General features: G+C 39.1%; 1 protein-coding gene across 3 annotated transcripts in view; it reads right to left on the bottom strand.

Moving 5' to 3' along the window:
* CDC14A (cell division cycle 14A) overlaps positions 1–26,882 on the bottom strand; it is a 184,284-nt gene that overhangs the window by 148,649 nt on the left and 8,753 nt on the right. For 2 of the 3 annotated variants that reach the window (XM_060302138.2, XM_060302133.2), the window contains exons 3-5: positions 17,135–17,210; positions 11,129–11,302; positions 3,794–3,886 (exon numbers count right to left, since the gene is read on the bottom strand). In XM_060302138.2, the coding sequence (XP_060158121.1) occupies positions 3,794–3,886; positions 11,129–11,302; positions 17,135–17,210 (343 nt within the window). The remainder of the gene's footprint in view (positions 1–3,793; positions 3,887–11,128; positions 11,303–17,134; positions 17,211–26,882) is intronic. The other variant, XM_030868810.3, reaches the window with a different exon arrangement.

The following is a 26,882-nucleotide window of genomic DNA, read 5'->3' on the forward strand; positions in this document are numbered from 1 at the left end:
CAAAGAAAGTCACCTTCCTTCTTTCTTCCATATTTTATCATTCCATTATTCATTCATTCAGTAGATATTTATGGAGCACCTACCATAGGCCAGGCACAGTTCTAAACTGATGCTCAGTGTTCAAGCACCGAAATAGTTCCATTCCAGTTGGTAAATCCTCCAGTCCCCTCCAGGCTGGCCACCTCGTCTCTTCCCTGAGGCCCTGCCCCCGACCCTGGCCTTTCCCATGATTCAGCACAGCAGAAAGGCCCCACTGTGGCCAGTTTCCAGTTCAACTGGTGAATGCCTGGGCCTAACCCCTGATTAAATAGTTTATCACCTCCTAGACACAGCAATGAACAAAACAGACAAGGTCCCTACCCTCTAGCCTAGGAAAGAAATAACAAACAAGTAAATACACAAATGAACCAGATAATTTCAAGTAGTAGAGTACTACAAAACAATGACTAAAACAGCAAAGGGCTAGAGGGTGACTGGAGGTGGAGGAAGCAAGGTAAAACTCAAGAGAAAGTCTCTCTGAGGAGGTGACATCAGATCAGAAGGAAGAAGCAATGCAAGGGTCTGAGGTAAAAACCTGAGGTAAGAGAGAGAGAACAGAAATATCAAGGCCTTCCGGCAGGAGCACACTTGCGATTCCACGGCTAGAAGGCCAGCGTGATGGGAACATCTTTGAGTAAGGTGATCACAGAGGGAGAAAGGGCCAGATCAGGGAGGACCATCATGGCATTGGTAAGGAGGCTGAATTTCATGCCAAGAAGAGCGAGCGATCATTAGACAGATTTGAAAGAGGGCAATGATCTAATTTATAGTTTTAAAACATTACTCTGACAATTGTGTAGCAACTGGATTAAAGGGAAGCAAGGGTGTGAAAAGGAAACAATGTATGAAGCTGTGGTGGGCATTCAGGTGAACGGTGACAGTGGCTTGGACTAGGTGATAGCAACAGAGAGGGAAAGAAGTATTCTGACTCAATATGTGTTTTAGAGTTAGAAATTACTGATGAGTATAATGTGGGAAGAGGAAACAACAGGAATCAAAATGACTACTATCCTTTGATTCAGTAAGTTGCTGATGGTAGCGCATTTACTAAAAAGGCAATGAGTAGGGGAATAAATAGGTTTGTGGAGAGAAGGAATAAAAAATTCTACCACAGTAAATGTGACATATCATTTAGATATATTATGTGGTGCTATCAGACAGGCAGTTAGATATTTGACCTTGATAATAATCCTGTGAAGTAGACCAGAAAACCCTGGTATTAACCAAATTTTACAAATGAGAAGAATAAGGCTCAGGGAAAAAGGCTTGTCTTAGTACAAATTAGTCGTCAGTGCCCCTTGATAGAGGGCTGATACCACATATTAAAAAGAGGAACACCTTCACAGCTGGGGATTCTGAAAAATACACATGTACATAGCTCACCCCGTTTGGCTACACGGCTACTCCAAAAGTAAAAGTCTTTTATGTCCAAGAAGATTCCCCCAGGAGATTATGACTTACCCAAATAGCAATATGTAATACATATGAATCTTAGCTGAGATGTATGTATAAGGCCATTACTGTCTTCTTAAAATACGTGAGTCAACTATTAAATGCATACATATAATACAAAGTAAGGCACAAAATTTTCTTTAAGGAAAGTTTACAATTCCTGGTTCTCATTTTTATTAAGGGTTGTGTCAAAAAGCTTTCTGGGGAACATATTTCTAAAATCTGAAAAGAAAATCAACTGGGAAATGACTAGTAAAATAATAATTACACTGCCTCTCAGGACCGTAATCAGCATTTAAGACAAGCTCATGCTGCCCTCAGCATTTCCTCAGACTGCTTTTCTTTCATTTGGCTGCTTTAAAGTGGTGGAAACTTCTGCATTAGAAGATATATTTTATCCCCAAGCTCAACGCATCTATTAGAACTAAACTTCCATTCAAAATTCCAAAGGTGCCATGCTGAAATTAAGGAAGACACTAAAAACAGGAAGGACGGGCATTAAGAAAGAAAATAAGAGAAAGAAGGGGTGAAGGAGGGGAAGAGCAGGGAAGGAGCGAGTAGCAAATGACCTCTTCCTGATGGCAATCCCTGGGACAAAGTACTGTCGAATAACATGCTCAAAAACATCACAAAACCCCTCAGGAAGACAGGCTTGTTTACGTGGCTTGAATCCAGAGGTTATTACAGACTCTCCATAATTTAAACACGGTGTCAATTATCAGTTTCAAATAAATAGTAATTATCAAAGTGAAAAATAAGCATGCCTGCTTAATTCAGCTTAAACCAGCACTTCACTGAACCTTCATGCCAACAGCCAGCTTTTCATGCATGCTCTTAAAATAAAAGCAAGAGCCTGGCTGGCGCTACAAATAATCCTAGTACCCTCAGAATTGGAAGGAAACTTAGAGGTCATTATATCCAACCCTCTCATTTTACAGATAAGGAAACTAAGTAAAGCTAAGAAAGATAAAGTGGCTTACCCCTCATCACAGAGCCACTTTAGGATGAAAAACTGTGCTTCTGATTCTTAGTCATGATTCCAAATAATATAGCATGCTGTCTATGGAGCAGGAAAGAAAAGTACCACAAGGGATGGCCCAAGGCTTTGCTGTAGCCACATCCTGATGAGAAAAGGTGGACAGAGCTGGGCATCTCAGTTATGGAAAAAAGGCCCCGGGCTGCGGTCTGGCTGTCAGTCTGCCACTATCCTCAGCCTACACCCTGCAACAGCTGACAGTCTTTTCAACAGCACAGCTGGGCTTTTTCCCCCAAAGCTTTTGGGTTGATGTGGCAGAGTTTGATGTCTAGTAGCTGGTGCCTCCTTCCATCAAGGTCTTCAGAAGGAAGCCGCTGAAAGGTCATGCAGCAGTGAGCTTCCAGGCTTTAGAGAAACACCGACCTTCCTGAAGGATGAGAGGGAAAAGGACACCTCTCTCCCCTGCCTGCCCAATCCCAGTATATATAGAAAATTCTAGAAGTATTCACAACAAAATTGTGTAGCACATGGGCTTCTCTGGTGGCACAGTGGTTGAGAGTCCGCCTGCCGATGCAGGGGACACGGGTTCGTGCCCCGGTCCGGGAGGATCCCGCATGCCGCGGAGCGGCTGGGCCCGTGGGCCATGGCCGCTGAGCCTGCGCATCCGGAGCCTGTGCTCCGCAACGGGAGAGGCCACAACAGTAAGAGGTCTGCGTACCGCAAAAGAAAAAAAAAGTAAAAAAAAAAAAATTGTGTAGCACATTCATGTGGAACTCACATTTACATTTTCGTGCCTACAGAGAACAAAATCTCTAATCAAAATTATTTTTGAAAAGTCATGTCTAGTCATTAGGGAAGTTGCAATATAAGCAGGATTTATATTCAGTTTGCTTACTGCAAACACTTGTATAGATAAATAAATGGACTGATAATAATAATAATGATGATCCTCCCCCATGCAATCAAGGATTTCCTCTTATCCCCAAAAAAAGGAAACCATTAAGTCTTTAATAATCTTCCACTATATATTTTTTTCCTGTAAATGTCCTTTCTGGGTATTCTTTTTACTAAAAACACCTATACAACCGTGGAATACAAGCTACACATTGCAGTCCCAAGATTCTCTCATTAGCTAATGGAAAATAAGATCCAAGAGTAAACAGATGATCAATACTGGTCCACACTTTCCATTCCAGATCAATTCCCAAGCTGCTAATCATCTTCACCATCTCCCAATTGCACTGAAAAAGTGGCCTGGATTTTATCTGACAGTGTTAGCATTCCATTGGCCTGATTATAGAAAATAATCATGAAAAAAGTACTTACGGCATAAGCACCTATCAAAAATGCTGCATTTGCTCTTTTCCGTTGGTCAAAACAGGTGTAGTGCACAATTTTCTTTCGTGATAAACTGTATGACTAGAAAGAGGGAATAAAAAGAGTTCGTGTAACCACAGAGACAATTCACAATCAGTGAAATTTAACAACTTTCGACTTCAATTTCTATGGCATTCATACATAAGTTGTACGGGATGGAGGGATACTAGCTCATACTTTTTACAGCTCAATCATAATGTAAGAATTAGAGCATACCAAATATATTTCTCTCCAAGAAAGGAGAATGATACAATGGGAGATAAATTATTGGCATCTTTATTATAGCAGGAATCATTTTTGAAGATTTACTCTTGATCTTATATGTAAAGTCTAGTCATCCTTTTTCATTCCCTAACACACCACACCCACTCTCAGAAAATTTATCTATGCTTTTCATATTATGCCATTTGTTTTTAAATGTGTCAACCGATCTATTTTCCTCTCTAAAAATTTTTAAATGTCTATATTAACCAGAGCACCAATATTAATATTTTCTTTTTATAATGTTCTATTAAAAAATCTCCTTTTAATTACCTGAAAATAAATGGTTAATGGAAAAAAATGAACCATCAAAAGGATTATGTCAGCAAACATCTTAATACAATAGCCATATATTAAATTCATGGACTCAAATGAACAGTTATTAAGCACCAGCTGCTATACGCCAGGCAATATGCTGCATGCTCAACTAAATCCAAAATAAGCGACATAGTATATTGTACGCATGCTAAACATGAAAAGAAGGTAAAAACAAAAAGATCTGTTAAAATGAAATCAAATTATTAGTAAAAGTTCAAACATAAGACAATGAAAACATGATACAACTCAATGAAATCCACTCCATTTCCTCATATTTCAAAACAGTTATATGGTTTTCCTCATATTTCAAAACAAATGGTTTTCAAAATACAGACACATAAGTACATTTTCATATTTATCTATAAATTCATACCGACTAGAAAAAGGCAGCTTTTTATACTCTACACACTAACCACAACCCGCAGAATATCTGCTTTTAGAGCCCCCTTAAAAATGTAAGAACTCAACTATATACCTTTCTTTACCCTGCTGTTTTCTACAAGGAAAAGAAACTCTTCTAAAACTCTGAAGTCCATTCTAAGATGAAACAGCAACATTCTGGCTTTAATGTGTAACCACAGAAAACATAGTTCTATGCATCATGGCTGTAAGCCTAGAAACCCTCACCGTCCCAAGTCAGGCATTTCTTTGATAACCAAGAATCATGTTCTGAAAATGGCACTGCTCTTTTTTTTTTTTAATTTATTTATTTATCTTTGGCTGTATTGGGTCTTCACTGCTGCACACGGGCTTTCTCTAGTTGAGGTGCGCGGGCTTCTCACTGTGGTGGCTTCTCTTGTTGCGGAGCACGGGCTCTAGGCGCACAGGTTTCAGTAGCTGTGGCATGCAGGCTCCGTAGTTGTGGCTCATGGGCTCTAAGGCACAGGCTCAGTAGTTGTGGCACACAGGGTTAGGTGCTCTGCAGCATGTGAGATCTTCCCAGACCTGGGCTCAAACCTGTGTCCCCTGCATTGGCAGGCGGATTCTTAACCACTGCGCCACCAGGGAAGTCCAGCACTGCTCTTTTAAGTTGAACTTTGAAAAATAAGTGTTTGCCTCAAACCTCCTTGAGGTTTGGTCTCTTATTACCAAAGTCCTTATTTCCAGACAAGCTTACTAAAATACCCCTATGATATAAAGTTTAAAAGAGTACATTTAAAAACAATAACAATAAATTTTTTTTTAAAGAGTACATTTTATTCAATTCAGGTCAGTGGAGTTAAAGCACACAAGTTATCTAAAGACTTCAAGGTCACTATCAGTGGTGTTGACACTTGTCTACTTGCTTTCTCAATTTGGAATTGTTACCTGCTGGACATTTCTCATTTGTTTGTTTTTGCTAGTGATTTATCTCCATCAATAAGTTATGTTTGATTTATTGAAAGAAGGATCAAGGCTCTTAAGATCTAAGCTTCTTCTACGGTCTCTAAATCCTACACTACCTAGGGGCTTCCCTGGTGGCGCAGTGGTTGAGAGTCTGCCTGCCAATGCAGGGGACACGGGTTCGAGCCCTGGTCTGGGAAGATCCCACATGCCGCGGAGCAGTTAGGCCCGTGAGCCACAACTACTGAGCCTGCGCGTCTGGAGCCTGTGCTCCGCAACAAGAGAGGCCGCGATAGTGAGAGGCCCGCGCACCGCAATGAAGAGTGGCCCCTGCTCGCTGCAACTAGAGAAAGCCCTTGCACAGAAACGAAGACCCAACACCATCAGAAATAAAAAAATAAATAAATTTAAATTAAATCCTACACTACCTAAAGACTGCCTTACAGAGGCCATGACCCCGTTAACATGAGTCAGATGGACAAGGACTCAGCTCTTCTGGCTCTCAGCCTCTCACTATTTTCATTTCCTGGATCCCTGACACATCTCTGAGGAAGTTTAAATTATCTGTTTCGATGCCCTTTTCTACTAAGAGTTTAGGTTTCATAACAAGCTACTCTTATCATTAAATAATGTGGAATTAAATTTATTTTACAAATTTACTCACCAACAGTGACAAACTCCTATTGCTGTTTTTTCATCGCCAATGGTCTTTACTGTTGGATTGTTTTTGAACTTTTTGTGTTTGCTTCTTTTTTGTTTTTCTCTCTATTCTAAAGTATACGGAATGCAGAGAACCATCCTACAATGGGAACCGTGAGGACAGAATTCTGAAGGAAACTTTCTTTTCACTGTATACTTATACATTTTTTAAAGTAAACATAATACAAATTAAAATTTTAAGGGAAGAATTTTTTTTACCTTTACAAGCTTTCAGAAATTATATCAGATAAAGAATATTCTTCACAAAATCTACCTAGAAATTTTAACTATTTTAAAATACCTGGACTTCCCTGGTGGCGTAGTGGTTAAGCATCCGCCTGCCAATGCAGGGGACATGGGTTCGAGCCCTGGTCCAGGAAGATCCCACATGCCGCGGAGCAACTAAGCCCATGCGCCACAACTACTGAGCCTGCGCTCTAGAGTCCGCGAGCCACAACTACTGAAGCCTGTGCGCCTAGAGCCCGTTGCTCCACAACAAGAGAAGCCACCACAATGAGAAGCCCGCGCACCGCAACCAAGAGCAGCCCCCACTCGCCAAAACTAGAGAAAGCCCACGCGCAGCAACAAAGACCCAACACCGACAAAAATAAAAATAATAAATTAAATAAATTAAAAAATAAAATAAAATAAAATGGAATACCTCCTGTTGGAAGCTGCCTACAGGATGCAAACATAATTGACTTTTTTTAAAACATCTGTCACCCTACGTACTCACAAAATTTTTTTTCTTGTGATGAGAACTTTCAGGACTTACTCTCTCAGCAGCTTTCACACATGCAATACAGTGTTATTAACTGTAGTCACCATGCTGTACGTTACAATAACTGACTTTTTAAAATGAGAGTTCTCTATCTGACTTTCAGGAAAGCTTTTAAAACTCCTAGCATTTACCTTGCTTAGGGTTAGATATTTTGGAATTCAAGTGTTTTTCTCAGCACTGCAAGTCAAGAAATGATCTTCTGTTTAGTGAAGCTTGGCCAATATCTCCTAGGTCAGATCACAGAGAGGTGAGTTCTCACTCAAGGAATCAAAACTAATTCAAAGTGAAGGATAACAGAGAAAAATCTTACATATTACAAGCCTTGTCCTAATTTCCCTCCCTGTCACAGCCAGGCCTTCCTCTTATGGGTCAGCATATCCCAGTCTTGCAGCAGTAACGCTGTTCAACAGAGGAGATATTCTGGTACTAGGATGAAAAATTTCAGGGATAACAAAACATTTTGCCAATCGTTTAGCTGGTGCTTTATATGATTGAGTTGATCTACACAACCTCTTTAACGTTTTCTCCTTCTAAATATTAAACATGTCCTTATCTTAAAAACAAAAACTACCTATTACATATCAAAGCACACTGATAACTAAAGTGCCTTTAGAGGAACATTTGGCTCGTCCTTCGAGATCTTTCATATGGAAGAACTTTACCATGCAAGAAAAGAAAGTCCTGCAGACAATAGGACTCTATTTTATAAATGAGCCCCGTAGATATTTTTTCAAGTTCTGCTGTAATATCAGGAGAATTCCATGCCTCCAAACTGGACAGTTGCCTCTTCCTTACCTGGCTGCCACCCCTACAGTCTGTTGTACCGGTCACACCCTTCATGGAGATTACTTGCTAAACCATACCATCACCTCTGGCTTTTAGTGAGCTCCTTGCTCTAATACAGATTCTTTCTGCTTTACATGAAAAGCTTAGAGATTACAAAAACACTGTGCACAATAGCAAAGTAAAGTTAGAAATTGGTAAAACAAATGAATATAGTCTTAAATATAAAGAGGAGGATGTCACAGAAGGAATGCTAAGACCTCTGGACTATTTGTCTGCTCTGCAGCAAGGCTGCACGTGACCCACTGCAAATTATAACATGCAGCCACTATCCACACTATATTGTAGATTTCTATCTGGAAACTGGAGTATACAGCCTTGTGAATCTTCTTAACCTAAGTGGACACAGCCAGCCCTCTATAATAACAACAACAACAGTAATATTTATTAGTCACTTGCTACATGCCATTATTTCTCAAAGCAGTAGGACAGTGCCAAAGGGGTCCAGTTTGACCAGACACAGAGTGACTCCCAAACCAAAGGTCCTGGGCAAGGCTGAAGTATAATGAGCATGCTGTGTCGCTCTTTTACCAAGAGAACATAAGCCTGGAGCCATGGAGGGCCTGGCTTAACACACTTGGCCAATGGCTCCCAGGCCAGATGAGAGAGTTGAGTGCTCTCCACAACTGTGGTAGACGGGAGGAATCCAGAACTCTCTCACTGAGCTTGATAACTTGTGTGAACCTTAATTCTCAATTATAAGGCCATAACAAGTTTCACGGTTCAAAATTTAAATAATTCTCAGGTTGAACTGGTCAATAATTTAAAAACTTTTCAGAAATAAAAAACAAACTAAATTTCTATCTAAATTATATTACCATATTGTATTTCATCCTCTTAACAGACTGATTCAGAGTCACCTAGAGAGCTCATTAAACCACAGATTGCTGGGCCCCACCCCTAGAGTTTCTGATTCAGCAGGGAAGGGCCAGAGAATATGCATTTCTAACAATTCCTTGGTAATTAATACTGATGCTGCTGGTCCAGGGACCACACACTGAAATCCACTGTGCTAAGATATTGCTAAATTTTGGAAAAGAGTGCATGAAAATGTGGGAAAAGGCCCCATTCCTGGAAATGCTCTATATGGATCCTAAAATACCGTCCATCTGGTCAAGTAGCCCCAAAAGACACTTAAATTCTTTTAGGAACTCCAAATCATGCCATGTGACTTTTAAAGGTATGTTATAGAAAACATATTTCCCCAGATTCCTCAGAAAACTTTATTACAATTTGTAAATTCTTGCATTCCAGCTGATAACACCTAAGGAAAAAGTTCCTTTAATGTTTCAGTAACTAAGCTGCTTTAAATGGTGTTATTCCAGGGCTTCCCTGCTGGTGCAGTGATTGAGAATCCGCCTGCCAATGCAGGAGACACGGGTTTGAGCCCTGGCCCAGGAAGATCCCACATGCCGCAGAGCAACTAAGCCCATGCGCCACAACTACTGAGCCTGCGTTCTAGAGCCTGTGAGCCACAACTACTGAAGCCCACGTGCCTAGAGCCCATGCTCCACAACAAGAGAAGCCACGACAATAAGAAGCCGGCGCACCGCAACGAAGAGTAACCCCCGCTCGCTGCAACTAGAGGAAGCCCACGCACAGCAACGAAGACCCAACTCAGCCAAAAATAAATAAATAAATAAATAAATAAATAATGGTGTTATTCCAGAGGTTCCAAATTCAGATGCTCTCAGGGGCCAAGAATTTAAAGTGGGTCAGCTGGGAAACTAGAAAAGCATGCCCTACCCAATGCAGACCTAGGTCTCATGCAGGAATCTGGGCCCAAATAAGATACCACAATATATAAAAGAAGCCAGAAATCTAAAATTTAATGAAAATTTTCATAAATTACAGATGTTGACCATAAATTCAAAATTTTTAAACAGCATTCATGCCAAAAAAAACCATGTCTGTGGACTGAAAGCAGCCCATAGGCAATCAGTTTGCTGAATCTGAGTGCTGGGATACTGCAGCTGAAGAAAGTTCTAACAATCCAATCAGCATGAATTGAGCACCTGTTGTGTGTCAAGCACAGTGCTGAACAACATGGTAACAAGGGAAGCAGAACCCCAGTCTCTAGCCTTCTAAGTGCTCAAAGTCTAATGAATATTTGATGCTAAACCAGGGGAAAATATTAGCCAAGGCTTATTACAAATGGAAGAGAATAACTACCTAGGGAGGCATTCACAGCACAGCAAGGTCCAATGGAATGATCTTAATTACAGGTACAATAATTGTTTCATTTAACAAGGTAAAAAAATAGTAACTAAAAGATGGGATTTAGTAATGAATATCTATCAATTAACATAAGCAAACCTATGGAAATTTCCAGACCTGTACTGCTTACCTGAGTGAGAATTAAAGTTCTACCACTCTTACGTAAATCATGACAAGTGTGTAATATAGCATATAAATGTTTGATGGTACTTGTAAACCCAAGTACAATGACTGCCATTTTAGAAAAATACAAACTAAGATGAGGATATTGACTCCAGACAGACATTTTCTATCTCAGAAAGGAAAGCTATGTGAAAAGTTGCATTCTAATGGGATCATTCCTGGTGAAAAACAAGCCACCGCAACTCAGACAGAGAGAGAAAAGGATGACATGCTACACAAATCACAAATACCCTAGGCTATCCTTGAGTTATGGTGACAGACACAAATCATGCACTTGTTCAGTTTAGGTCAGGAGACCACAAACTACTTAACCATTCAAAATTAAACGGTGATGCAATTAAGCTCAAAGCCAGAAAACAAAAGAGTTAATGGCCAATTTAAACAAAAACAGATTTTGGGGGCAGCCTTTCGGTAAAGTTGTTTGCCATGCTTAAAAGTAAAATCTTCAAGTCGAGTGGTTAGAATGGGATGTTTAAGCTGTGTCATTCGGCCTGATTAAGCTAAGGAAGACATTAGTGCAGCCTGGATTATATGCCCTTTAATAAAAAACAAACTGAGCCCATGCACTTCCCTAAACAAGCAAGCTCGGCCAATGATGGTGGTCAGATTAAGTAGATTACAGCACAGGGACCGTGGTGACCAAGGCATCATTCTCTTACAGTGACTAGGCTAGCCCAGTAACGGCCGCAGCAATCAGCATCTCCAGAGCAATCAGTGGTCATTCCATTGCAAAAGCGATAAAATGAACAGGTCGTCCTGTGAGCAGCCATGACCTCTACATGTTTTACCTCCAACTTCCCCAGGAAAGGGATATTCTTGAAAATTTTCTTTGGCTGTACAAAACAAAATACGGTTCATGTTTTCATTTAAAGCTAAAATAAAACAGATCGAAGAGTTTATTTAAAAAGAAAACGGTGTCTCTTTATGGTCCATTTTGTTTCAAACCCAGTATGTTTCATTTAATGAAATGGCACCTTTGATCAAAGTAGGAGTCAAAACATCAAGAAAAGTTGCTCATAAAGGTTAATCGATCAGGCTGATAATATAGTTGAAGGTATTTGGGGATTCTCTATAAAAGGCGGTTTTCTTGCCTGAGGCTTCTGAATGGGCATAAGGGCTCCAGGCCTTGCAAACTCTAGGTAAGCTCACTCCGGTGGGAATTAACACTTTTAGCACCCCTGAAACCTCTTTAAACTACATGAACACTCTCCAGAATGTAGCTTGCTCTTCTTCCCCCAAAAGCCCATGAACCTGCAACAGAAGATAACCTCATGAAGAAATCTTCAACATGTTTTTGTAGTTATAATAAGAGGGTGGTCTGATCACTGTATCAAAAGAGTGCTTGTGTACAACCACCTGATACCGTGGCAGGTACCTGGTTACCAGATAGGATTACTGCACTGATTCATTCAGCAACAAGGACATTCCCTGAGCCCCACCATCTGCCAGGTACTTTCAGTGCTTTAATATAATCATCCATTTCACCATGCCCCCCTCCCCTTTTTGCTTTTACCCTGAAAGGGCCATGTTTTGTACATTTAAAATTACCTTTCTGGCAATATTCTTTTAAATCTTTCTAAATTGTCCCCAAGATTACTGTGATTGTCCTGTTGATTCATAAGAGCAGGTATTAAAAAAAAAAAAAAATCACTGCCCTAGAAAACGTCCCCTTTTTTCAGAGACACTCTTTTTTCCCGCAGGCTGGGGTTTTATTTTTCTCAGAGGAAAAGTGAAATCAACAGTTAAAACTGTGTTGATTATTTTAGAAAAAGCCAGTTCAATCATATTATGTTTATAAAACTGTCAGATTATTGAATCAGTAATTGAAAGATTTTCTTAACTGATTAACTTTGAAAAAGGTACTCTGCTTTTCAAAATACCACTACCTTGTCTTTAATTACTACAGTCTTCTCTTTTAGAAGCTCATATATTCCAGCCCAGTGTTCTTAGCACTGTCTGTGCCAAAAATCCCTTTGAGAACCTATTAAAAAGTTATGAATCCTCTCAGAAGAAAAATGTAAATACATACAAAATTTTATATATAATTTCAGGAGTTTATGGATTCTTTGCAGTATAAGATTACAATAATGGGTCTAGCCTATCAATCATTGATGACATTTTAAATTAAATAACATACACAGTTTTGCAAACTGTCCTCACTTCATTAAATCTTCTTCTTTTGACTGATTCCCTTATTATGGTAACTCTTGACCAGAAATAGCAAACTACTACCTATTACTGTATAACTCTTAATACTTGCATTTTTTAAAGTACAGTTTAAAATGAGAAACAGGGTTTTTGCTGGTGGTAGTGGTTTCTGATTTTCGTTTTTTAATCTAAGTAAATGTGTAATGGATAATTTTCCATTTTAATTCATATAATTAAAATGAAGGCCATTGGGAAAAGAATGAATACAAATACACACACAAAAAAAATCAGTAAATCATCACCTCAAATCATCAACTTTAAAAAAAAACCTTTTAACATATAAAAAATAAGAAAAAAAAATAAGAAATTTGGGTTTGGAATAGAATGTACTGTAAAATATTACCTATCTACCTAAGGTATCAAATAAAGGGGAAAAAATAATAAGAGGTTTACTGGAAGAAATAAAAATTTCCAAAGTAGAAAATAAAATGCGCCTCACAGAGTTAGGAAACCACACAGAAAAAGAATTCTAAGAAGTTCTTTGTTAAAAGAACAGAAGTTATTTAAGTTATTTTAACAAAAGTTATTTGTTAAAATAATGCCAATTATTCAGAGAAGCAAAGGAGTTTGAGGACCAAGTCAGTGGCATCAGATTGGGTATTTAAGATGTCACTAGAGCAGTTTCAGCACAGTTAGGAAGACAAAGGTGGGAGAGCAAATGATAAGAAATCAGTGCGAAGTAAGGATGTAATCATGCTGAGGGCAGGATATTGAAACCTCTAGAGGCAAAAGGATGGAAGAGGATCTTTAAGTCATGGGGATCGTGATAAGGCCAAAGCAGTTTCTGTGTGTTTAGTGACCCTGTGCTGGACACTTGGAGACAAAAGTCTCCATCTTTTGATAAGGCATGCCTCCATCCTCTAGGAGCTCAAAGTCTAGTGAGAAAGATAGATGCAATTGAAAATTGCAAATTATAACTGAAATTATTATTTCAATTAAAATTAAAATTACAACTCATCAGTAACAGAGATCTGCACAAAGAATTACAGGAAAACAAAGGAGGCACCTCCCACTTTGTCCAGCAGCACAAGGAGATGCTTACTAGATGTGGTGGTGCTTGCACAAGGTCTTAAAGAATGAGGAGTTATCAAACCAGAGGGCAAGGGCACTCCAGCCATACTGGATGTCACACGCAATTGTGTGGAGCAGCGCTGTGGTTCGGGGTAAAGTTCAAGGCTAGGAGCAGCAGGGGTACTGCAATCTTCAGTAACTCAGTAAGTTAGTGCATGAAGTCACCCACTGGGAAGATGCCAAGGGTGGGAGTTGTCAAAGTGAGCAAGACAAAAGGCATGGAAGTATGGTGCCAAAGGTCTTACCAAAATGAGTGACTGTGGGCTGCAGACAAGAGACATCGGAAGGGAGCTGAGAGCCTAAAAGAATAGGGAAACTGAAGGCCTGGAGATTACACAAGGATGAGAGAGACGATGTGGGAGGCGTGTAACAAGGAGGGTACATTCAAAATCGGAAAGGCTAGAGTCTGGGTTCCAAGAGGCAAAGCAGCCGGAGTGGCAGGAACGGTCACTGGAGTAAAAAAGAAGCAGAAGAGCTATGAGGCCACCACGGGACAACAAGGGGAAGTTAGTCAGGGCAGTGCAGTGCGTGAGTGCAGGAAGATGATAAACCAGAGGCTGCAGCTACCAGTGAAGGTGGAGAGAAGTGTATGAATGATGCAGTCAAGGGCCTGAAAACCGGCTCCGACCTTACCCTGCAGCCTTGGGCAAGTCACATGCCTCTCCTGGGCTTCCCTTCCTGCACCTATGAAATCAGGAGCCTGGACTAAATGGTTATTTGGATTCCTAAAATGATATCGGATAGCTTTCGCATATGGAAATGTTAGCTATGAGGCTGAGAAGGTGTTCGTAAACTTTGCTGAAGAACTGTCTTTATTGTATCTCCTATCAGAATTCACGAATGTTACCTTAGTAACTTTCTTTTGTATAGGACTTCAAAATTTACAAAGCTCTCTTACACATATTTTCTAACCTCTGTACATATATAATCCTAACCACCTTTCTGTGAGAGCTCTATAAGCCCTATTTTAGAGCTGAAGAAACAGATTCTACAAGGCTGAAGCGACTGCAGCTTTGAATTGGTAATGTAAGTCTTTTTCTCCTGATAAAGAGATTCTACTTGGTATACTTTATTGAGATAACCCATGACTTACTAACATTTAAAATTCATTCCCTCAGCAAGTAACAAGGGTCCCACTAATTGTACTAAAGCTAAAAAGGTCATTCATTCCAGGCATCCATCAGATTACCTGATCACTGAAATGAACAGAGGGGACTGTCTGAACTTTATTAAATTTGTATAATGTTGAAAGAAAGCTTTGTAAATGAAAAATATCAAAACAAGTCCTTGTATATGCTTACCCATACTGTTTAGTATAGACCATGATAGTAAAATAGTCTTAATTCAATCCATCTACTCTTATGTACTTGTTATATAGAGCACTGAGTCAGACCAGAAAATTTGTTTTCCTGATAATGATTCCTTTCTCTTCAATCATTCCAGATAGCAGACAGGTTCCACACTGTTGATTATAATACCCAGTTCATACCAACTACATACTAACAGGACTAATCAAGAAAGTGAAGAAATTCCTAGGTCCTCAAAAGGAAGAAATGGCTTTTAATTACTTATGAATTATCCTTTCCTTGTTCATTCATCCATAAAAAGTCCATTTAATATTTTTTATTAAATCCTTTTGGGGATATTATTTGCTTCCTTGGTGATTACAAAAATTTTAACTTTATCTTTTAAATGATAGGCAGTAGCTTCTTTTCTGAAAAATGTAAGTAGGTTTAGAAATTGAGTTATTTGTAGTGAGGTGGATGGACCTAGAGTCTGTCATACAGAGTGAAGTAAGTCAGAAAGAGAAAAACAAATACCATATGCTAACACATACATATGGAATCTAAAAAATGGTTCTGAAGAACCTAGGGGCAGGACAGGAAGAAAGACGCAGACGTAGAAAATGGACTTGAGGACACGGGGAGGGGGAAGGGTAAGTTGGGACGAAGTGAGAGAGTGGCATGGACATATATACACTACCAAATGTAAAACAGATAGCTAGTGGGAAGCAGCCGCATAGCACAGGGAGATCAGCTCGGTGCTTTGTGACCACCTAGAGGGGTGGGATAGGGAGGGTGGGAGGGAGACGCAAGAGGGAGGAGATATGGGGATATATGTATAGCTGATTCACTTTGTTATGAAGCAGAAACTAACACACCACTGTAAAGCAATTATATTCCAATAAAGATGTTAAAAAATAGAAAATGAAATTTAAAAATTTAGTATGAATAAAAAATAAAATTTTTTAAAACTGTAAGTAGGTTTAGTTAAAGGAATGTACATACTATGTATTTCTGAGTCAGACACTACTTTAGAAATTAATCCCCTAAAAAGTTGATTACAACAGATCTTATGTGATTTTTGACTTTAAAAATCTCTCTTTGGTATCATTCCATGTCCATTTAGCATTTTGAGATCAATAGCAAAAATCTGTGAATTCATATTTTACAGGAAATTCTCCATGATAGACTGTCTTTTATACCTAAGTACAATAAAAATCAATCAAATCAAAAGATTATCATTAAGCAGGTAATATATACAAGGCACTGCACTATGTCATGCCAGAAACATTTTACCCAGCAGAAAGATTAAACTATCCAAGCATTATAATTTAGTGGTTATCCTCAAGAGCATGCTGTGTAGATTTCACCTTGCAAACTGAAACATTTAAGATCCCCATTTAGAAAATTGAGAGAAAAAGATAAATATTTCTTTCTATGTGATGAAGTAAGTTTACCAAAACTAGGAATATAGATGTCACTCTTCCTCATATATGCTTAGAATTTAAGAGGGAAAAAAAGCCACATGTAAAATTTAACAAATAGAGATGAATAGTGAATGTATGACCCAAATTTTGTCATAACAGGTAAAATCCATGCTCTATTGCTGCTAGTTGATCAATCTCACTTGGCTGTTAACTCTACAGAGGTGACATTCAAGAAATACACAAAAATTTCAATCTTGATCAGATAGAAAAAGCTTATGCTCCAGAGCTCCTGCCGTGCAATGATGAGCCAGCCCCCTTCATCGCCTGGTAACAGTGTCCAGAAGTGGACCTGAAGGTTTCAGAAAAATCATCCTAGGAGGGAATTTGATAAACTCATTAACAACAACCTGAAAGGATTTGAGTTTTCTTTCTTAGATCACTATTTCAATGACTTCATTCAGCTCATGTTTCCATTGATCCTGAAAAATGAAAGAGGTTAACATGTCCTTTGTGGGGTAATCAGGTAGATCAATTTCAACTTCTAGGTGAACTACTCACTTAAATTTCCAAAGATCAAGATTACCTAACTAAATGGTATATGCACAGCAACCCCACTGGTTAGATTTCACAGTTCAAATTTTTAATACCAAAATATAAACATCACCACAATACTCACTTTTAGTTTCTTGTTTAGTTTACAGCAGTATCTGTACACCATTGCCAAGTTCAGAGGTCCAAAATCTGCATAGAAACTGAGATTTTTTTTTAAGTAGTATTTAGTAAAGATATTTTCAGTAACATCAATGCTCATTTTTATTTTCATTAAAGTTACAGTCAAGTTTCAATTATCTTTGGGAATAAAGGTTAGTATACGACTGAATCATAATAATCCAAATAACTAGTGATTTCACCCTGCCAATGCCCTCCAGTTACTATAACCAGTCTCGTAACAGGGAACTATTTGGACAGTTTTGAGTTCCACCTCCTTTTATCTCCCTGCCAGGACATTAAGTAAAAGAATTAAAAAGCAAGCACTGAAAGAACCAATATGAACAAAACATATATGTGGCCTACACTTCCTGGTTTTATTTATCACCTACTTAGTCATAAAGCACATGTACACTAAGTTCTAATTCCAACTATTCCACTCAAACTCTGCTCTCAATTTTCAAGTATCTTAAATCCAGTGGTCTTATTTTCAGTTTCATTCTCCTTGGACTTTCTGTATTATATAACACCCTGGCTCGTCTCCTTCTCTCCACCCCTTTACATCTCCAGGATACACGCATCAGTCTGCAGATCATTTGCTGTCATGAATTAAACGATAACACTATGGAAAACAGATGGCTCCTAACCCAAGACCCAGCATCAGTTTTTCCCATCTTCAGCTACCTGCTGGACTTCCCATCTATGGGTCCTTCCATCACCTGGAACTCAACCCATCTTTCCTTCAAATCAGCCCTCCAGGCTGAAAACATTTTGTTTCTCCCAGTTGCTCAGACATGAAACTTCCTATTAATTTAGTTCAAATAAATATTAATTTAGTTATTATATATCAAATAAGCTACTACTCTAAGTCATCCCTTCCTTTTCTATTCCTACTTTAGCAACAAAAGTCCAGATCTTTCTTCATCTCACATCTTTACTGTTCTAATTCTCTCTCTCCTGCCCAGTCAACCTATATTCCACACTAGAAATTAATCTTTATAAAATCTCACTTCTCACATATCCTCTCACTGTTCAAAAATGTTTAATGGCTCTTTACTCCCTTCAGAATAATTCCTTGGCTCAGAAATCAAAGCCCTAACCATCACAGCCCTAGCTTCCAGGCTGATCTCTCCTAATAGTTCCCATATGGAATCTTCATTCCAACAAATATGTCCATTCCTTATTCTCGAATACTCCATGCATATTCTTAATCCAAGCCGCTGCTCAGATTGGTCTCCTTGCCTGGAATGATCTCCTTTTCTCTTTCTACTACCCTCTAGTTTCCTCAAAATCCAGTTCAAGTCCTACCTCCTGCACTCACCCTAAGAGAAAACTAACCACCCTTCTCTCAAAGTTCCCAAAACTTACCATCTGAGCCACTGTTTTGGCCCACGACACATACCATCACATACTATGAATTATCCTTTTAAGTGAAGATCCTACCTGGCCAACTACAGTGTAAGCTTCCCACTCAGGGACTGGACATCTTGAGAATGTCCTGCTCATAATAAACTTCAACAAATAAGTCTTCATTATGACTATTTTGCTCATTAATGCCCAAATTCAATTTAGCCTAGACTATAAATTTACTAAATATCAACACGTTTCCAAAAAAAGCATCCCCAAAAGACATTTAATTTTTTAAATAAAAATTAGGATTTAATTTTTTCTGCTACCCAAATTACACTACCATAGATATGTCATTACAAATCTGCCAAAAGCCTCTTGCCTTACTTAAGAATACTATACTTGGGCTTCCCTGGTGACACAGTGGTTGAGAGTACGCCTGCCGATGCAGGGGACAGGGTTCGTGCCCCGGTCCGGGAGGATCCCACATGCTGCGGAGCAGCTGGGCCCGTGAGCCATGGCCTCTGAGCCTGCGCATCCGGAGCCTGTGCTCCGCGACGGGAGAGGCCACAACAGTGAGAGGCCCGCATACCGCAAAAAAAAAAAAAAAGAATACTATACTTGTATATTTTATCCATCTTAAACAAGTAGACAATATTTTGGCCCTTATATTCAAGGTAACATGAAAATCAGCCGTTCCTGCACACAGGTTTCATGAGAGTAAGAGTAGACTTGCCAAAAAAGGAAACCTGCAAGAATTTGAAATTAAAAGTTCTTCTATTTCTAGTCCCCAGTGTGATGCTGTGCTCTAAGTATAAAAAAATACCCATGAATCCAAAATGAACTATGCCTACAACAATTACCGACCAGTTCAAGCCCTGTCGACAAGAATCCACTCAAAAGAACCAAAATGAAAAGACTGTACAAATAAGTATGTACCAGCACTGATTAAGGCAGCCTTGTTTCTATCACAGAGATTTCCTTATCTTTGGGTTATTGTAAGCAAAACTCAACTAATATATCTTATTTTGCTACTTGAACATGAATTTTTTTTTTTTTTTTTTTTTGCGGTACACGGGCCTCTCACTGTTGTGGCCTCTCCTGTTGCGGAGCACAGGCTCTGGATGCACAGGCTCAGCGGCCATGGCTCACGGGCCCAGCCGCTCCGTGGCATGTGGGATCTTCCCAGACCAGGGCACGAACCCGTGTCCCCTGCATCGGCAGGTGGACTCTCAACCACTGCGCCACCAGGGAAGCCCTGAACATGAATACTGAGACATAGGACTTTAAGGTAAATCTGGAATTTTTAGTTAAGATTATTTCAGCTTTCTTAACTCACTGTGAACAAATTTTAGGAAAGCATATAGAATGCAGGTCATCTAATTCCAGTTTCATACTAACCATTATAAGCCGACTTCAATTCCAGACTCAAAGCTATTCCTAACAATAGAGCCAGCTTAGCCACACGTACTTTTGGAAGCAACATGGTTAATGAACACACCTATTTCACCAAACAACATGAAAATAAATTGGTATACTCCAACAGCACAGGAAAAAGTAAATCAAATACAAACCTCGTCCTTAAGTTGATCTGCACTCTCCAATATGGCAGCCACTAGCCACACGTGGCTATGTAAATTTAAATTAATTGAAGTTAAATAAATTAAAAATTTAGTTCTCCCATCATATTAGCCCATTTCAAGAGTTCAAAAGCCACATGCGGCTAATGGCTACCAAGATGTACAATACAGATATATAACATTTCCATCACTGCAGAAAATGTTATGTGCTGATAGACAACACTGATCAAGATTTTAAAAAAAAGAAAGAAACAAAAAATAACAAACAACTAGAGAAATATAAATAAATAACTTATTTAAAATAACTAGAGAAATAATGAAGCACCATGAGTGAGGTATAGATGAAATGTTTAAGGACAATGTCCTTTCCTTTCAGGGGCCCACATTTTTTCCCAACAGTGAGATTAGGCTCTGGTAATTCTTGTCCCTTCCTGTTCAAGGGGGTCATAGTTCCAGAAAGCCAGTTTGGGACCTAGGACAGGAGAGGGTGGAAAAATAGAAGAGGACCTAGTCCCCACTACCCTTCACAGTCCCTCAAAGAGACAGTTAGCTCAGAGCATCAGATAGCTACAATGAAAGATGTATACCTCTATCTTGACCACAGCCCCAGGCTAAGGGTAGAAGAAAAACAAGCAATCTTAACCTAGAAGGCTTCTAACCTCACAATACCTTGAAACTCAATGAGCCAGCGTTTATATCCTACAAAAGGAGGGATGGCTTTCAAGTCACACTAAGAAATTCAGTCAAAAATTTTGCACAGCCAAGAGCAATTTAGAACATGTCTTCAAAAGTCAGAATTGTCACAGACAAATATAAAGCCAACAAACTCTATCTTAAGGTCATTTTATATATCCTTTCCTTACAGTGCTTACAGTTCTAAAAATATATATGTATTTATAATATAGTTTTATATACATATAATTTTCTAACAAGCTAAATACATTTCTGAAAATGTCAAGAGCATTGAAGAAAAAATGGTCACAGCTGCTCACACCATGCTAGGTTATCACTGACTTAGATATAATAAAATGCCATGAACAGAGAAGACACCTTCCAACAACATGCCTCTTTGTAAGAAACTTCCTCACCAGAGGTGGGGAAAATGGAAACACATTTACAGGCCAGACCATTAGCTAGAGGGAAATGTTAAAATACAAAAATCAACTGATAACAATTGAAATAACTCAAATATGCTAAAAGGTATAAAATATGTACTTGAGCAACTTGGAACCAAGGCAGGAGAATAAAAGAATTGGGCTCAGGGCAGAAGAGGAGAACTGGAAAGTCATCAACCTGGGGACAGTGAAAATGGAGAGGAGAAATGGCAGAGATAAGCCGTGTAGAGACACAATAAAGAAACCCGAGGGCTGAGTGGGCTCCTAAACCTGAGGTTAATGATACATGATAGTGTCTTCTCCATTGTGGCAATTCCCAGGAAGAGGCCTCCAGAGCCACAGTCAAGCAAGGGCCCCCGCTTTTTCTAGGGTCGGGGGGAAACTCGTCTCATTTGGACAAGGAAAACCATGGATATATTATTTTATTATTGCAGAGTACCCTGAGCTTCCCCTCTAAATGAATGCACGAATGAACAAATGAATAAGTATCCCTTATGTATATATAAATTTCCCCTTGTAAGGTTGGTAAATTATGGGTCAATACCTAGAATGAAACTCATGAATTAAGTGAAAAACAGTCAATCTGTCTTTTTTATTCAGTAAGTGTAAATAGCTAAAATCAAATTCTTCCCTGTTTTGATAGGAAAGAAATGAAAAGAATTGGAGTCCTGCAAGTGGGGAGGGAAGGAAAGATAGGGTTATCTTCTGGGGAGAATGAAGAAATGGGACCAGAGCAAATGTTTACCAGGGTCACCCACTGCCCACAGAATTTAAGGGAAATAGAACTTGGGCCTAGAAGCCTTTCTGTTATACCCTACATGTCTAGCTCTTCTCACGAGATTTATGAAGTTTATGATGTATCATTCTTTTGTGTTTGGTTTTTCTAACAAACTCTAATTTAAGTGGGTCCATTCCTAGAGGAATCATTATTTAAAGCACAGTTGTACCTTATTCTACATATCAGAAGTTTCCTCTGAAAACTGTCAACTCCTCAGCAAAAAGATAAACTATATTCCAAGCAATACTCACTGAACAAAATTTATGACCACCTACTCTGAGCAAGGCACTACAAGTTAACATAATAATCAAAGAGTGCTGACAATACAAAAAAAAATATGAAAAAATTCTGTAAGATCATTATAACGCATGCCAACTCTTCAAACTTTTTACCAGCACTGCTGACATGTTTCGTCTATTCATTCATTCACTCACTCACTCAAATATTACTGAAAACCTGCTGACTACCAGTCCCTACCCATAAGGAGCTCACCACCCAAAGATAGACAAGTAAACATAATTACCATTGATAAATGCTAAGATAGCAGTATCCTCCAAAGCACAGTGAGATGTGTGTGTATGTGTGTGTATGTACGTATGTGCAAAATTTTGGTGAAATTAATCAGCACTGATCTCTGGGCTATACACTTCACCTAATATTTTCCCTATCACTAAAATATTATCAGCACCCCTCCAGTCTGATGATAAAGATCCTGTACATGGCTGAAACTCACAATGATCACATTTCAAAAAGGTCTCAAATGCTCAGCAAACATTAATCTAAGATCAAAGTACAAGTCTGAGTTTTTGCTCAAGTATAACAAACCACAGTCACATTGATGCCTACCTCCTAGGGAAGAGAGGCTAGACATCTAAGAAGCTTCCCGCTCCACATCAGTCACCTAGAGACTGATGGAAAACTAAAGACCATTGGGAAGCAAGGGGTTCGTGTCTCAACTTGATCCCTCAAAGTCCCTGGGCTGATGCCTTAGCCTCTCTGGGACTCCACATCCTCATCTAGCAATAAAAATGCTGAATTAGATGGCTTCCAAAGTTCTTTCCAGCTATTATATTATATTATATTACCCTATCATATCACATTCCTAGCCATTATATATGACTATTATATATATTATATATTATAGTGTGTATATTACACATATTATATATATTATATATAATAATATACTATAGTATATTATTATATATAATATATAATATTGTATATATATTATATATATTGTAGTGTGTGTGTGTGTGTATATATATATATATAAATAAAATGGTCTAGATTGTCTATGACTCTAGTTATCCATACTAAACAAACCATTCAACAGTTCAAATGTTTCTCAAGGGCTGCTCGCCCTGTCTGATGCACTCTGCCCTCTCAGTGTGTTGGGTCTAGGTACAGAAGGCATTTTCCTCAGTGTCTCCTCAGAGAACAGAAAGATCCTCACAGCTTTCTTCCTTATATTCACTATGCTTTCTACATAGCCGGAAAACAAAGCCACAGTCCAGAGAGCGGCTTAATAAGGTAGGAACCTTCACATCAGTACTATTTACTTACCTACGTAAGGTAAGTAAATACCTTACCTTACGTAGGTAAGTAAATTTGTTGAGATCACAAAGGAAGGAGAGGATCCCAATATCAACTCTCACGCCTGTCCTTTGGTACATTATCTAGGTTTTTAGGAAAGTCCAGATACACAACTGGGAATATGAGGAACCCTTCTCCACTCACCACCTTATTAACCTGGGGCAAGTAGCAGGGCCACCTAAGCCTTCAGCTGCTGCTTCTGTAAAATGGGTTGCTGCTTTGCCTTAAAGCCAAAAGACAGACTAAATGATATCAAGGAACCTTCAGCACCAGGGTCTGTAATGCTGTAACTTCCCTCTTTGGAGCAGTTCAATTAATTAAAAACCCCACTGACTCTCAAACTAAGGTAAACAAAAGAAGACTTTTTCAGGAATGCACTGGCAAGATTAAAATTCACTCCCACAGAAACACTCTCAAGCAGTGGAAATTAACCCCTTTGTTTAATGGCAGGTATTGAAGGCAAGAGGGCCATGCAGACAGTATGCATGTGACTTTGGTAAAAAACAGAATGGGGACTGATCCCCTTTACACAAAAGACTAACCTTCCTCACATGTCATAAAGCAAGTGAGGTCCTGAAAAGGAAAATAATTACTCTAAAACCCAGCAATGATCACATTACCTCTCTAAGCTCTTGGAAATAAAACCAAAACCCTCAAACTTGTCTGTGAGGCCCAGGGTGATGCAGCCCCTACCTATCTCTCTTTGGGGCCTCATTTTGCACCATTTCCCCCATTTTAGTACTAGCAAGCTCCAACCAAGCTGTTTCTTTTAATTCTTGCCTCAGGCCCTTGGCACTTTACCCTCCCTGGCCTAATTAACACCCACTTATCCTCTAGGTCTCAGCTCCAGTCACACTTCCTCAGTGAATTCTTCTCTGATCCCTCCCCCACCTCTACCTCCACCTCCGTTGTCACCCCACTTCACACACATACACACACGCACGCGCCCACGCACACGCACCCCTTCACCCTGCAGGCCACTTTTCGTTGTTATGTGCTTCCAAAACCACAGGTCTTTCCTTCAGAGAACTTACAAAACAGTCCTATGTCTCAATATTTGATTAATGGCCTCCCAAAGCCTCACTGGACTATAAACTCGATGAGAACAGGGTTGGGTTAAAATTTGCTCATTAATGTCTCCCTAGGACCTGGCACAGAGATGACTGAGAAAATGAATGAAAGATTGACGTGGTTGGTTCATCTGCAAAAATATCGCCTTCTTCCATTTAATCCTAAACTATACACCAGGTCAAATCTGGGGAAAGATATCCGACATCACATTTTACTAGCTTTGGGTACAAAATTGAACTAAGTAGACAAAATTGAAAAAAATAACCTAAAAAGGAAAGGGCAGTGAGGGGGATGGAGAATGGCGAGGTCATCCACCTCTCTAGAGCAGGGAAAGGTTGGGAGCACCCATCTCCACAGTCTCCCTCCGACCCGGCCTGCATCTTTATTACTGGCTTGCTCCCAATGTGACCTCCTCCAGAAGTAACCCCCAATCTAAAAAGACTCACCCCAACTAAGCACCATCCCAACTCCTTTTTTGCTTAGCAGCCCCTTCAATTCTATCTGAGAGTTTTGCCAAGTTAAAATCATTCTAAACCTTTACTTTGGGGTTTTCTAGAGCTGTAGGCAATCTGCTATAGGCCATATAAAATAAAACACATTTGACACTAGTTAAAGCATCTGGCAGAACATGAAAGACGCTATTTTCAAGCCCACTATTCACAGCTCCCTAGAAAAGACCTTTTAACCCTTTTCTTTATCACACACTTAGAAAAAAATAAAATGTTTTTAGCATTTCAGATTAATTCAGCTGCAGACGATCAATAATTTGACTACCAGGACTAATGTAAATGCTGCATATATTCCACACTCTCTTAAAAGGATGATAAATGTATAGAATAAGAAATCAGTTATACAAGGATCCCCAACTCCGAAATCTCAATCTGGAATATAAGTGAGAATCACAAGTAAGCCAAAAAACAAAGTCACATTGCTTTTTCTAAAGCCTGTCACAAACCCATGCCCTTTAGCGATGTCTATAAAACACTCTCAGACTCGCTTGGAGTCTATTTAGCCTTATTTTGTATAAAATGTGATATCTAGTTCCTATGCCCATAGTATATTAGACTCATCAGACAGATCATAGGCAGAAGGCAGCTATTGGCAGCTGGTACATTGATAATAATGTCAAAAGCTAACCCAACAGTATGCAACACCTAGAAAGTACTCATGGTAGTCATCATCAAAAACTGACTGAATAAATTAAAACCACTAAAAGACAAAAGACATTTAGCAAGCAGGCACCATCTGCTACATAAGCAGAGATCCCTTTATTCCTTAGGAGCTCCTAAAACTATCCCTGAATTACAGTGAAACTATACAACCAATGTATTCATAATAATAGAGTCTGAGTATTACAGAAAAAAAAGCAAATCATAATCAGTAAATTCTTTAACAAGGCAAAAATGTACATTCATTTTAGGAAGGTTTCCATAAATTACAAAACTGCTTTGATATTTTAAGATGTGATTTTCTAACTCTTTGTAGAAGCTGCCCCAGTGAAATGCCACATTCTCAGACAAGATAAATGCATTACAAGAGTATATCCATCAAGGAGAGCAAATCTGAAATAAACCATCTTTTCCGGTTCTCAAAAGAAAATTAAATTTTATAAGAAAAGAAGAAGTCCAAACTAGCAAATTCTTTAATTTGTCAATAGGACGTGACCATCTTTAAGACCAAAATATTAAACTAATAAATTAATAAATGAAACATTTTATTCAAAAACTCTAGTTCACACAAACTATTTTCCATAAAGGAATTCTCTATCAATCACAAGTAATCGTGATCCTTTATCAGATGTTTCCAAGTTGTCGAGGACCAGGACTGTTACATCCTTTAATAAATACGGCAATATATTTGATGGTTCTCATTCAACATCTGATTCTTTGGTGGTCCTGGAAATATTTAGGTGATTAACAAAACCAACTTTTTTTTTTTTTTCTTTGTGGTATGCGGGCCTCTCACTGTTGTGGCCTCTCCCTTTGCGGGGCACAGGCTCCGGACGCGCAGGCCCAGCAGCCATGGCTCACAGGCCTAGCCGCTCCGCGGCATGTGGGATCTTCCCGGACCGGGGCACGAACCCGTGTCCCCTGCATCGGCAGGCGGACTCTCAACCACTGCGCCACCAGGGAAGCCCAAAACCAACTTTTTAAATGTAAAAAAGTTTTTTAAAGAAACAATGAATTCCACGCTTAAGCCCAACTCAAATCAGTGAGCCAGAAAGGAACT

This window comes from Globicephala melas, chromosome 1 (assembly GCF_963455315.2).
Source record: "Globicephala melas chromosome 1, mGloMel1.2, whole genome shotgun sequence".
Lineage (NCBI taxonomy): Eukaryota > Metazoa > Chordata > Mammalia > Artiodactyla > Delphinidae > Globicephala > Globicephala melas.